We start from the raw sequence: 13,134 nt of genomic DNA, 5'->3' as shown, positions 1-13,134 counted from the left end.
ACGTCCGTGAGATGCAACTTTCAAAACATACAGCAGCCTCCGAAGCCACACTGCTTGCGGAGGGCTTAACAATGAGGTAACAGTTCTCTGGGAAAAAATACAACTATTGAAACAGAATCTCAATGACAGCATTCTCTTCTCAGAGAATGATTCAACCCTGTAATGTACGAACGCCTCGCCTGGCTGAAACCTCAGCACCAGTCTGAATAAGGCAGTGAGGTTTCCTCGCACCACTGACATGACCTGAGGAGTGACCAGCCAAGATCTCAGCACATCTGTTCTTGCTGACAAGGACACAGGCCTGCGAGAAGCTCGATTCAGCAGCTACGCTCCTGACTACTGACAAACCATACGCCTGGGTTTGACAAGGGAATAAATGACAGAAGCGGTGGAGGAGAATGACGTCAGCTGAGCAGCCGTAAAAGTAGATTTGGCCCTGGTCTCGCAAAACCCCACTGTTTTTCCCTGACTCTTTCGACACTCCCCAAAGCAGCCAGGTCCAAAGCCCTTTTGCCCCATTCTGGCCTGACATAAGTATTAAGGAAAATCCAAAATGGGAAATCGAACATTGCCTCTCTTCTGACCTTCTGACAGCCTCCAAAATGACTCCTCGGTGTTTCCCACATGTAATTCGAAACAACGCCAGTTGGAAGTTCTTGGTTAAAAAAAATGTAAAAACAAAAGATCCTTTTTGGAAATGAGCTTTATTTCCAGTGCTACTTAGTTCTGAAAAGTCTGCATATTTAGTTTCTCCTCCCACCAGGTTTACCTCCAAATCAGGAATTCAAAACCCACAACCAACAGATCAGACACCAACAGGATCTGGGTGTTGACAACCGGCATTTCATTCTGGCGAAAAAGGACCTGCCTTCCAAAGGAGATTCTATGCAAAATGCTGATTTCCTCAAATGAGGCTCACTGCTTTTCAACCTTGAAATCACTCACTTGAAAAGAAGACCCAAAATTCCAAGCTTTCAGACCTAGACCTGATTATCATCATGTAAGTCATTCATTCTTAAAAACTATACATTTAATGGCCCCAAGGGTTACTTTAACAGAGGGCTGCAAGGCAGGGCAAAATTTTTCGTAACACCCACACCTACCCCTGCCAACTGTTCCGTACCTCTCTTCCACGGGAATCAGTAAGGCTTCACCCTTAAAGTCCTGGGGATGACCTCAGAGGCACTGAGTGGCTGAGTAGAGCCCATTGAGACAGGAAAGGAATTTGACACAAGCCCAGCAACAATGAACTTGCTTGTTATTCCTAAACACAGTCCAGTAAAGAGGCTGCATCAATCTTAAAAGCCAACCCTTCTGTTTCAGATCCCTGGATAAAAAAATTATTTTGAGAAATCTGTATAATTTGAACCAAAAAAGGAGGGTTATTAAAAAATAAACCAAGAAATATCCAGAAATGAGTTTCTATTAAAAGCTTGCTAGATGAGAAATTCAATCTAAAAAAGCAATCTACACAACGTTCTTTTATCTATGGGGAATGCAATGTTATCACATCCCCTTCCATAAACCCTCCTAAAACTCCTTAAGTAGAAAGCATTTCAACTCAGAAACCAAAGTGAAAATATCTTTGAAAAGAAAACAAGGACGTGGCTGGGAAGCCGTGTGCAGCTTGGCGAACATATTTTTCCACCCACCACGAACTTGGGCTTTCTGGGAAGGTCGCTGGTTTTCCGGTCAAAACCATTCTTGAAGTCATCAGGAACGGAGGAAGGGAGACTCGGCATCTGGGAAGGTGGTTCCTGGTTCCCAGGAAGGTGTGTGTTTGGGGCTCAGGAGCCAAAGAGCCTGGAAAAGTCAGAGGGCAGAGATGTCCGTGAGGATGGGAAGGATGTAAAGCTGTAACTCAGAAAACATTTTCAGAAAATATTTTGTTACTGTTATTAAGATTATTTTACATTACTTATGACTCTATAAGTAACTCTTCTGTTACACAACACGAATATACTTAACATTACTGAATGGTGTATTTTATCTTATTTATAAAGCAGGGCTTGAACTCATGACCTTGAGATCAAGACCTGAGCTGATAGCAAGAGTCAGATGCTTAACTGACTGAGTCACACGGGTGCCCCCAAAATGGTACATTTTAATTTATTTTATTTTAAAGATTTTATTTATTTATTTGACAGAGAGAGAGAAAGAGATCACAGGTAGGCAGAGAGGCAAGCAGAGAGAGAGAGGGGGAAGCTCCCCCCTGAGCAGAGAGCCCGATGTGGGGCTCAATCCCAGGACCCTGAAATCATGACCTGAGCCAAAGGCAGAGGCTCAACCCACTGAGCCACCCAGGTGCCCCATAAAATGGTACATTTTAAAAAGAATAAAAGCTATTTAAGAAAGTACTTCATCAGAATCTGTAACATTTTATTTTACCCCATTTTTTTTTTTAAAGATTTTATTTATTTATTTATTTGACAGAGCGAGATCACAAGTAGGCAGAGAGGCAGGCAGAGAGAGAAAGGGAGGAGGAAGCAAGCTCCCTGCCAAGCAGAGAGCCCGATGCGGGGCTCGATCCCAGGACCCTGGGATCATGACCTGAGCCGAAGGCAGAGGCTTAACCCACTGAGCCACCTAGGCCCCCCCCCCCATTCTTTATTACTACAAGTCGATGATGACTTTCACAATTTGAAAAAAAAAAAAAAAAGATTATTTTTCTGAGTGAACAGATGATTACAGTTAACTCTGGTCATTGACGAAAATCTGAATGGGAAAGGCCTGGAAACTATATAAATGCCCATGAAATTGAGAATGGGTATGTTAAGTTATGACAGAGGTCTACAGGGGAAAACCACAGAGCTATTAAAAAGATGTATTTATGGGAAATCTGTTAACTTTGCAACATTTCTATAAATCTAAACTCTTTCCAAGATAAAAAGGCTTTTTGAAAAAAGAAAAACAGATTGTGCAGGACCACCACATGCAAAAGAATGAAGTTGGATCCCTATCTCACACCATATGCAAAAATAACCTCAAAGTTGATCACAGACCTAACTATTAAAATTAAAACTACAGAACTCTTAAAAGAAAACTTGGGCCCAACTTCATGACCATGGGTTGGCCAATGATTTTTAGCTACAATACAAAAAAGCGCAGGCGACAAAAGGAGAAATAGACAGATTGGACTTTATCAAAATTAAGGTTTTTTTGTGCTTTAAAGGACACCACCAAGAAAGTAAAAAGACCATCCAGAGAATAGGAGAAAATACTTACAAATCATGTATCTGATAAGGGATTGGTTTCTAGAATATAGAAAGAACTCTTCTAACTCAGTTATAATCCAGTCAAAAAAAAAAAAAAAAAAAACAGACAAAGGACCTAAACAGACATTTTTCCAAAGAAGATATACAAATGACCAGTAAGTACGTGAAGAGAGAGGCTCAATATCATTAACCACTGGGGAAATGCTACTCAACCTTCACATCCACTAGGATGGCTCTAATGAAAAAGACTGACAATAACAAGTGTTGGCAAGGATGTGGGGGAAATTGGAACCATCATACACTACTGGTGGGAAGGCAAATTATGGCAGCTACTTTTAAAAAATAGTCTGGCAGAACCTCAAACAGATAAATATAGTAACCATATGACCCAGCAATTTCACTCCTGGGTATGTACCAGAGAGGACCGAAAAGTTAAGTCTGTCTACACAAAAACTTGAACACCGGCGTCTGTCTCAACAGTGTTCATCAACAGTCAAAAAGTGGAAACATTCCAGATATCCATCAACTGATGAGCAGATAAACAGGCTGTGGCACAGACACACAATGGCCTATTCTTCAGGCACAGAAAGGAATGCAGTGCTGATACACGCTACAACATGCTGGAACCTTTAAGACATTACGCTGCATGAAAGAAGCCAGACACAAACGGGGCCATATATCATTACGATTCCGTTTACGGGAAATACCCAGAACTAGCAAATCCATAATGACAGAAAGTAGGTAAGTGGTTCCCCAAGGCTGGTGGGAAGAAGAGGCAGTCATCGCTTAATGGGTATGAGATTCCCCTCTGGGGTGATGAAAATGTTCTAGAATTGCATTGTGGGTAGTTTCACAACCCTGGGAATATAACACAAAATACTTAACTGTGAAGACTGACTTCTACTTTTACTTATTAATCTTGCTCCATGATTTGACACCCTCATCTTCTCCGTGTCTTCCCACCCAGTATTTTATTACGAAGATTTTCACAAATAGAAGAGTTACAAGAGCAGTTCCGTGAACATCCGCATATACACCTCCATTCTGTAATTAACACTTTGCTTTACATGGGCGCCTGGGTGGCTCAGTCAGTTGGACTTCCGACTCTTAATTTTGGTTCAGGTCATGACCTCAGAGTGGTGGGATCAAGCCCCACATCAAGTTCCAGGCTCAGCAGGGAATCTGCTTGGGATTTTCTCTCTCCCTTTGCGTCTGCTCCTCCCCGTGAGCTCGCGCGCTCTCTCTCTCTCTCTCTCTCAAATTAAAAAACAACCAAAAACTGTGCTTGGGATGCCTGGGTGGCTCAGTCTGTTAGGCATCTGCCTTCAGCTCAGGTCACGAACCTGGGATAGAGTCCTGCATCAGACTCACTGCTCAGTGGGGAGTCTGTTTCTCCCTCTGCTCCTCCCCCTGCACACGCTCTCTCAAATAAATAAATAAAATAAATAACTTTGCCTTACAGTGTACCTATCCATTTATCCATCTACCTTATTTTTTATGTATTTCACTGTTAAGTTGCAGGTATCAATACTTAGTCCCTAAACACTCGGGCATGTTTCTTTCCATGTTTCAAGTTTTTTCACGGCTTTTTAAAAATTTCCCAAGTAGCTCAGCTCAAGCAACATAAAAGTGGGTGTAGGGGAACTGCAAACCATCCCCTCAACCCCGTGAATCTCCCTCAGTGATCCAAACAGGGTCACCTCTGTGGAGGGCCTAGAGCAGATCCTTCCAACTCCCTGGCTGGAAGTATTTTTTGGTTTTTGTTTTGTTTTGTTTTATTTTTTAAAGATTTTATTTATTTATTTAACAGAGAACAAGATCACAAGCAGGCAGAGAGAAAGGGGGAAACAGGCTCCCCGTCGAGCAGAGAGCCCGATGCGGGGCCCAATCCCAGGACCCTGAGACCATGACCCGAGCTGAAGGCAGAAGCCCAACCCACTGAACCACCCAGGCACCCCCTTGTTTTTCTTTTTTAAGATTTTATTTATTAATTAATTTATTTATTTATTAATTTGACAGACAGAGATCACAAGCAGACAGAGAGGCAGGCAGAGAGAGAGAGGGGAAGCAGGCTCCCTGCTCAGCTCAGACCCTGGGATCATGACCTGAGCCGAAGGGAAAGGCTTAACCCACTGAGCCACCCAGGGGCCCCTGGATGTGTTTTCTCCACAGACTTCAGGCATGTATTCAGTGTTTACTGCATGCACATCACAGCCGGGGCCAGAGGGCATATGTAAGCGACCTCCAGCCTTTTTTGCTTTCGAAACATTCCCCTGTGCAGACAGAACCTGCAGCACGTCGTCAGTGATGGATTGCGACAGCTGCTCGTGTGCGCGTCCTTTTGAGTTACCTGACTCTTCCCCTGTTCTTGGACATTTTGGTGATTTCCAGATTTTTTTTAATATCCTGGGAAAGCCAGTCACAGCCTCCCTGACAGAGCCTTTTCTGATGAGATCTTCCCTCACTCGCGGCACCTACTGAAAAGGATGGCCCAGGTCAGGTGTTGGCAAAAAAGCCACACAGTAAGTAGTCTAGGCTTTGCACACCGGGCAATTTCTGTCCCAGGGCTTCAACCCCTCTGCTGTAGTACAAACGCAGTCACAGAAATGGGTGTGCCAAACTTCATGCATGAAAACAGGAAACAGTTAAATAAATAAATAAAAACCACGCGCTGTGGTTTGCTGACTCGACCTCAGGGATTATGCTGGAATCGGGATAACCCCCATCTAACTGGACCTGGGTCACACCTAGCTAAGTCAAGCAGGCTCTGCTCCCAGGAAGCAAAATCAGAACACCAGGCTACAAACGAAGATACCCTCGAGCTGAGCTAGGAGGTCACAGAGCCTAACACGACCCTCTCAGAAACAGGCAAACAGGTGAGCCATAAAGGGAGCTAGCCAGGTGAGAGGATGAATGAAGCTGATGGACAGAAAAGAACGATGAAAACACAGTTCTTCCCTGCCCCAGGACCTCTGCACATGCTATCATGCCTCTCTTCAGCTCTGCAAATGGCAAGGCTTCCTCCTGTTCTTTAAGTTTTGATTTACATACCACTTCTCTGTGAGCCTCTTCCTGACCGTCACCTAAACTGAGATCCTCCCATTCGCCTCATGAGTGATTTTTCCCTATTTATTTTTCTTTCCCTGTCCCATTTGCTGATAGCAAGGACGACGGCTGTCTTGGTCTCAGCTATCAGCCCAAGGCGCAGCCCACGCTGGATAGTTATAAATCAGTAAATGAAGGAAGGAAAGGACAGGTCGGAACCTGGAAAGACCAATACTGTTCTACTTCCTGTGAATCCTAGTTATACCCATATCATCTTCTGCAAACTCCCTGATCACTCCACCAGCCCTCTCAGTACCTGCACAGGCCTCTTCCGAGCTCTCCAAAAGGGGTTCTCTTGGCACACATCACAGTCCTCATTCTGGGCTCTAAAACACTTCCCAGTGGCAGAGTGAAACTCCTAAGTCCTGGAATCATCCCCTCAAACAGCCACTGGGCTGGCACAAGGACCACCCAGCAACCCCAAATTCAGCACCACGATTACTCAGGAGAGCAGACTTTTCATTCTCTTCCTCTTTTTTTTTTTTTTTAATTTATTTATTTGTTAGAGAGAGAGAGCGAGCGAGCACAGGCAGACAGAGTGGTAGACAGAGGCAGGGGGAGAAGCAGGCTCCCCGCCGAGCAAGGAGCCCGATGTGGGACTCGATCCCAGTACGCTGAGATCATGACCTGAGCCAAAGGCAGCTGCTTAACCAACTGAGCCACCCAGGCATCCCATCATTCTCTTCCTCTTTAGAGGAAGAACGGGACCAGCCCAGCACGGTTAGCCCAGATGATAACACACCAGGTTCTCCTACAGCGTCTTCCCTGAGCCTGTTTACTCTTGAGTCTCACAATTCATGAGAATCATTAAGGCCCTGACGCTGGAAGGAAAACCAAGCCAATTAGATATTTTTAAGCCTAATGAGGAAATGGAAAATGGGTGTGAAAACAGAAAAGAGTCTGAAGACACTTCTGAGGGCTACCCGCAGGGCAGGAGCAGGACCCAGCAGCACGCTGGCCATTAAGCCACATTTTCCACCTTGGCAGACACCAAGGATAGGCTAAACACAGCACAGCTGGCAAGAGGTGAACAGGGCCACGGGCTCCAGGGAAGGCATCTCTTGGCAGCCTCTGCTGAGGCACCAGGAACAGCCAGGACTTGGAGAACACCGTGTTCCAATCAAAGCTCCGGCCTAGACCACAGTGACACAGTCTAACCTTTGTAGACCCTGCTTCCCTCTCTAGCCTGGGAGAGTTCTTATTCTGAAAGCGGGAAGCGTGATATGAAAGTGTAGAGTGAGAAGACAGAAGACGAGCTTCCGGTGGGTCATTCTAGAGAACAACACCGAGGACAGGACGATGAAGGGGACAGGCAGGCCGGACTTACACGATCATGCAGAACATCATGAAGACATTCCACAGGGCGATGAAGATCCGGAAGTATCTGAGGCTCAGTAGGAACTCCCGGATGTTGTCACCTGGAAAGGCAGAACGCGTTTTTACAAGCACTGCTGACATTTCTGTTGTCATGGCCGCAGGGTGCTTCCACAGTTTCCAACCACCCCGACCCCACCGCCCCACGTTCCAGGGGCAGCACGGTTTTTCCTGTGGGTCACCTCTGCTCCCCAACCCTTGGTACTCGAGCAGTAGCTGCCACTGACCAACCCCTAAAAGCACTCAGCCTCTGATTGGCTCAGGGAGGAGCACATGACCCAAGTCTGCCCAGTGAGACTCAGTCCTGGGACTTTTGTCCCAACTACTGGGAAAGAGGCACTTGCTTTCTGTCAGCCTTGCTGGGCTAGTAAGATGTAAGCCCTGTCCTTTAAGGAAGGGGGTGGCAAACTATGGCCCATGGGCCAAAGCTAGCCCCTACCACCTGTTTCTGTATGGCCCATAAGCCAAAAATGTTTTCAAAACGTTTTAATGGTTAAAAAGAATACTCAGAATACCTTGTGAGACTCAGAAATTACATGAAATTCACATTTCAGGGTCTACAAATAAAGTTTAATCAAAATACACCCATGCCCGCTCATTTATATACAGGAATACCTTGGAGATATTGTGGGTTCGGTTCTAGAACACTGCAATAAAGCAAGTCAAATGAATGTTTTGGTTTCCCTGTGTTTATGAAAGTTATGTTTACATTATACTGGAGCCTATTAAGTGTGCAGTAGCATTACATCTAAAAAACAATGTCAACACCTGAATTACAAAACTATGGCTAACAAATGCTAACCGCTATCTGAGCTTTCGGCAAGTCCTACTCACTGATCACAGATCACCACAAATACAACAATAATGAAAAAGTGAAAAGCTGTGAGAATTACCAAAATGTGACAAAGAGACACCAAGTGGGCAAACACTGTTGGAAAAACGCGGCCGAAAGGCCTGCTCACATAGCGTTGCCAGAAACCTTGAGTTTGTAAAAATACAGTATCTGCAGAGCGCAATAGAGAAGCACAATAAAACAAGGTATGCCTGTATTTCCCACGGCTGCTTTCAAGGAACACAGCTGACATGCTGCACCAGACAATATATAACCCAAAAAGCCGAAAATGTTTATGATCTAACCCTTTACAGAACACTGGGCCCAGCCCTGCTCTAAAATCATCTTTTGCCAACACAAGTCAGCCGGACAGTAAAACCAACCCAGAAGGAAAAAGAGAACTGGAGAGGGTCACACACAGAGTCCTGAGGCCAGATGTGCCTGAAAACAGTCTAATCCTTCGAGGTTTCCATTTGCTCCAACCACTTTGGGCTGGGTTTTCAGTGCTCGCACCTGAAAAAGCATACTAATTCAGGCAAGTAAAAGGGAGGTTCTGCTTTGGTGGTTACTTACTCTAGTCCCCTGATGCCACAGAACAGAACCCTTCCAAGAGGAAGCAACTTGGTACGTTGAGACCCCAGAGGCATGGGTTCCAGAACCTTCCTCCAGAGTTTTAAGTCACTCACCTCTCTAATCCTCCAGAGTGAAATGAATGAGTCTACCTGGGGTAATCTACAAGGGAGCTACCCAAAGTGTCATCTCTAAACCAGGGCTGTCCCGTAAGTACAGAATACCAGCCGGGAGCTCAGGAATTTACAGTTACCGGCACCGCTGCACCAACCAAGCATGCAATGGGCACACACAGTCTTGCTGAACACAGTTTAGATGAGTTTGACATTACCCAACCCACTGGGAGAGCCACGTGCAGCCCAGCCCAGAGTGCAAATGTCAAACACAGGTCCAGCCCCAGGATGTCTGAGAGGCACTGCTTGATGAGGCCCTTCTCTGGACCCAGCATCACAAAAACAGGCTCTCCTGCCATCAACAGATGTTAAGTGAAGGCCACTTGTCCCAGGCAACAGCGAAGTGCAGAGGATACAAGGAGGAACAGGGCAAGTATCCCTGCCCTAAGAAGTTCAAAACAGGACAAATACTAAGCAAGTAATCACAACTGTTACTCACCATGGCCAGTGCCATGGGAGCATACAATGGGGGGATGGCCAGCCTAGGCTATGTGGGGGATCAGGGGTCAGAAAGCTGCGAGCAAGTGCATAAGCTCCGGCCTTAAACATGGGCAGGAGTTTACCGCCCTTCCACACAGAATGACTTTGCTCAGTCCCCAACATACATATGCCCCTGTTTCCTCCTGTGTAAATGGAGGTGATGAGCAACTAAGAAGACCTCACACCAGTGCCTGGCACGCAGATGGTTCTCAACAAATGCACCCACTACAGTACTGGGGTGAGCCAAGCACAGGGAGAGCAGCATTCTCTGTAGTGGCAGCAGTAAGAACAGAATATGGACCGGAAGGAGACGTGCAGAGAGCCCCTGATCAGAGGGAAGCCACTGCTGTAACTGTCCTTGTCACCAACACCCCCACTGCCACCAAGCCCTTCTTCTACTATCCCACCCACCCCCCACACCTCCGATTTAGATGTCTAGAACACAGCCCCAAGAGTTGGTATAGTACCTTCCACAGAGTGAGTAAGCGATATAAACAGCTGCTGAATGAACATATGGAGGAAAGAATGAATGGATGAATGGTCTAGTGACTGAGGGGACAGCCTCCGGGGTCAGAAAAACTCAGGTTCAATCAGGATGTTGGCACTGATTTCCTACATGGCCACAAGCAAGTCAAGCCACAGCCCTGAACTTTATTTTCCATATCTGTAAAATGGGGAAAATGCCCTTTACCTTTCAGGATGGAGGCAGAGCCCCCACACCTACAGGAAGCACCTAACAAGGCAGCAACCACTGGCTGGGCCCCCAATAAAAGGGAGTGGTCTGATCGGCATCGAATTCACTGCTCCTTGGGGTTCCTATCATTCCCATGCAATGCTCCAACACGGCACCCACCACCTTGGCTGCAATGCCACCCGCTCACAGGTCCTTCCCTCCACACGTGGCAGCTGGAGCAGCACTCCCATCCCTGTCCTCACCTCTCATCTCCTCCATCACCATTTGTTCCTTGTTTAAGAACCCAGAGCAATACAACCCACAAGGCGGGAATTTCATCTGTCCTGTTCTCTGCTGTGTCTCTCCCACCATGTGGCAGGTGCTCAATGCGTGATGAATGATGCATGGACATAGAAGTCATGTGCGGGTCCCACCAGGTTTCAAATAGTTACATGAATAAATTCCAGCGCTCCCAAGACAGTGAGATGATATAAAGATGAGGAGGCAGGGGCTGGGATGAGGAAGAGGCCACAGGCCCCTGCCTAAACAGGGTCCTGTTTTTCTTCATTTCATCCAATAGGTGCCAAGAGGTTGCCTAAACCCTGAGCTGTAGAATGTTCAAATTTTTCTTGATAAATCAGACATCTGAATTTTTATGTGACATCTGATTTATTTGAAAGCTAATGTTGGCATCTAATTAAAATAGGTCTGCAGCACTTTGAAAGCGATGGCTAGTTGTTCATTCATTCATTCATGCCAGAGGACAGGCCCACAAGGACACAGAAATGGGCCCAAACAAGCAAGAGCAAGTGTGTGGGGCAAATATTAGCCAGATAATAGCATACATAAAGGAAAATCATGACCTCAGGACGTTATATGGGTGGTGACCTACGCAGGGAGGTTTGACAGGAGAAAGTGGATGACAAAAGTGAGCAGAAGGAGAAGCACATCTTCAGGCCCACTTCTCTCTCTCTCTCTCTCTCTCTCAACAACCCCCAACCCACACACACACTATTGGAAAGAAAACTAAGGTAGGGCTTGGCTGAGAAAAAATTGTCCTCTCTGAACTGGACCAATTTCCGAGTCCAGAAAGGAGGCCTTACCTGTGCTGGGCTCCCTCGACTCCTCCCCAAAGCCCTGCGTGTCCTTCTTTTTCCTACAAAGAGGAACAGACAGTGTCCACTTTCCGTGGGACATAAAGACCACTCGATCCCCGGGCTCTGAACCCCAGCTCAGAGGGCCTCGGACAGTTTCAGCTCTAGCCCTCCATCTGAGCTGCTGTGCGACCTCAGGTGGCTGAAGGCCCCTTTCTGGGCCATCATCTACCTGCCAATCACAGGCCTGCAGCCACCAAGGTGTAGAGTTGGTCCGTGGGTACAGAAGAGGGCTAAAAAGGGGGGGGGGGCCCGAGGGGACGGGCCGGAGGCTCTCCGGGATGCGAGAAGAGCGATCCCCAGGAAACGAGGCAGTCTCTATTTCAAGCCACCGTTCAGCAAAGGGTCAAAGGAGGATGGACCAGGCTGGAGGCGTGGCCAGAGGGAGAGCTGGGGCCTGGGGGCGTGGCCTATGGCGTGGGGCGGGCTCACGCTCGCGGGGGCGGGGCTACGGGTCCCCTGGGTGGAGCCGCGATCCAAAGCGGCCTACTCACAGCTTAAAGTTGAGCACTGCCCCTGCGTTCATCAGCAGCGTCCTGCGAAGGAGAATTAGGTTACCTGGGCCGCCCCTCGTCCCTCTCACCCTTCTCACCCCAGCTTCTGGCCCCCCCTAATTACCCAAACAGCAGGATGTCCCCGATCATCGTTACGGCCGAAGCGTCCGTCAGAACCGGAAGCGGAAGTCCTGGAGGGGGAGGAGAGAAGAGCACGAGCCGACCAATCTCGAAGCCTCGCTGGCGAGGGCTGGTCCAATCGAAGGCCAAGGCAGGCAGGCTCCCGCCCCCTACAGGCCAGGCCCCTTTAGGAAAAAACTAGCGCCCCTTCTCGCTAGGGAGGCCCAGAGGGTAGCGAAGAAAGGGCGGGGCGAGAGTGTGACGTCACCCAAAACTGGCACCAACCCGGGCGAGATTGGGTTACGCACTGGAGGCGTGCGGCACAGCCGTGAGACCCCTGAGCGCTGCAGAATTAGCGCCGTAGCTTTTCCTTCTGGGCTGGGGTCTCCCAGGCAGCTTCTGGAGAAACCCGGCCTCCTGACCACTGAGCTACGCCGGGGAATGGGTGCTGATGTAGTGGACTCTCCCGGGCATGGTTTCCCGCGGGGAGGAGGTTCCTCCTGAGCCCAATGGAAGGCAGGGATTCCCCCCTAGGCTGGAGTTAACAAGGGTGCGGAGGTCCGACCGAGCTGTCCCTTTGGAGAACAGGGATCCTGGTGGGGAATGGAGGTCATGACTTACAGAGCCCCACAGAGGACTAGGGTCATGAAAGCTCCATAGAGGACGGGGGTCTTGACAAACTAGGGCACGGGAAGATGGGGTTCACCACTTGTCGAGACCCACAGAGGATGCAAGTCCCGATCCAAGGCTCCAGAGGACATGGGTCCTAATTGAGTCCCACCGGGACAGTGTCCTGACCGACCCGTCCCTCCTGGGTGAGTTCCGTGCGGGAAGGACCCCCCTCCCCCATGGAGATCTACCCTGTCCAACTCACACCACAGAGACACCCCTACACCCTACCTCGCTGGGCTGAAGGGGGTCGTGATGGCCCGAGGGATGGAGTA

At 48.0% G+C, this 13,134-nt stretch overlaps 1 protein-coding gene across 3 annotated transcripts; it reads right to left on the bottom strand.

The window, feature by feature from the left end:
• Positions 1-686: 686 nt before the first annotated feature.
• SMIM7 (small integral membrane protein 7) lies at positions 687-13,107 on the bottom strand (the record flags this gene model as incomplete). 3 transcript variants are annotated; one of them, XM_080796941.1, is made up of 6 exons in its annotated part: positions 13,091-13,105; positions 12,195-12,261; positions 12,071-12,112; positions 11,526-11,578; positions 7,648-7,738; positions 687-1,803 (listed from the first exon to the last, which is right to left on the bottom strand). In XM_080796941.1, exons 2-6 carry the CDS (start codon positions 12,218-12,220, stop codon positions 1,788-1,790), a joined length of 228 nt encoding a protein of 75 aa, XP_080653067.1. In that variant the 5' UTR covers positions 12,221-12,261; positions 13,091-13,105. The 3 variants fall into 3 exon arrangements, with proteins under 3 accessions (XP_080653067.1, XP_080653065.1, XP_080653066.1); XM_080796939.1 differs by lacking the exon at positions 13,091-13,105; XM_080796940.1 differs by lacking the exon at positions 687-1,803 and having other exon boundaries at positions 7,644-7,738; positions 13,091-13,107.
• Positions 13,108-13,134: the final 27 nt, after the last annotated feature.

This window comes from Martes martes, assembly GCF_963455335.1.
Source record: "Martes martes genome assembly, chromosome: 1".
NCBI classification, from domain to species: domain Eukaryota; kingdom Metazoa; phylum Chordata; class Mammalia; order Carnivora; family Mustelidae; genus Martes; species Martes martes.
This window is presented reverse-complemented; position numbering and strand designations above follow the sequence as displayed.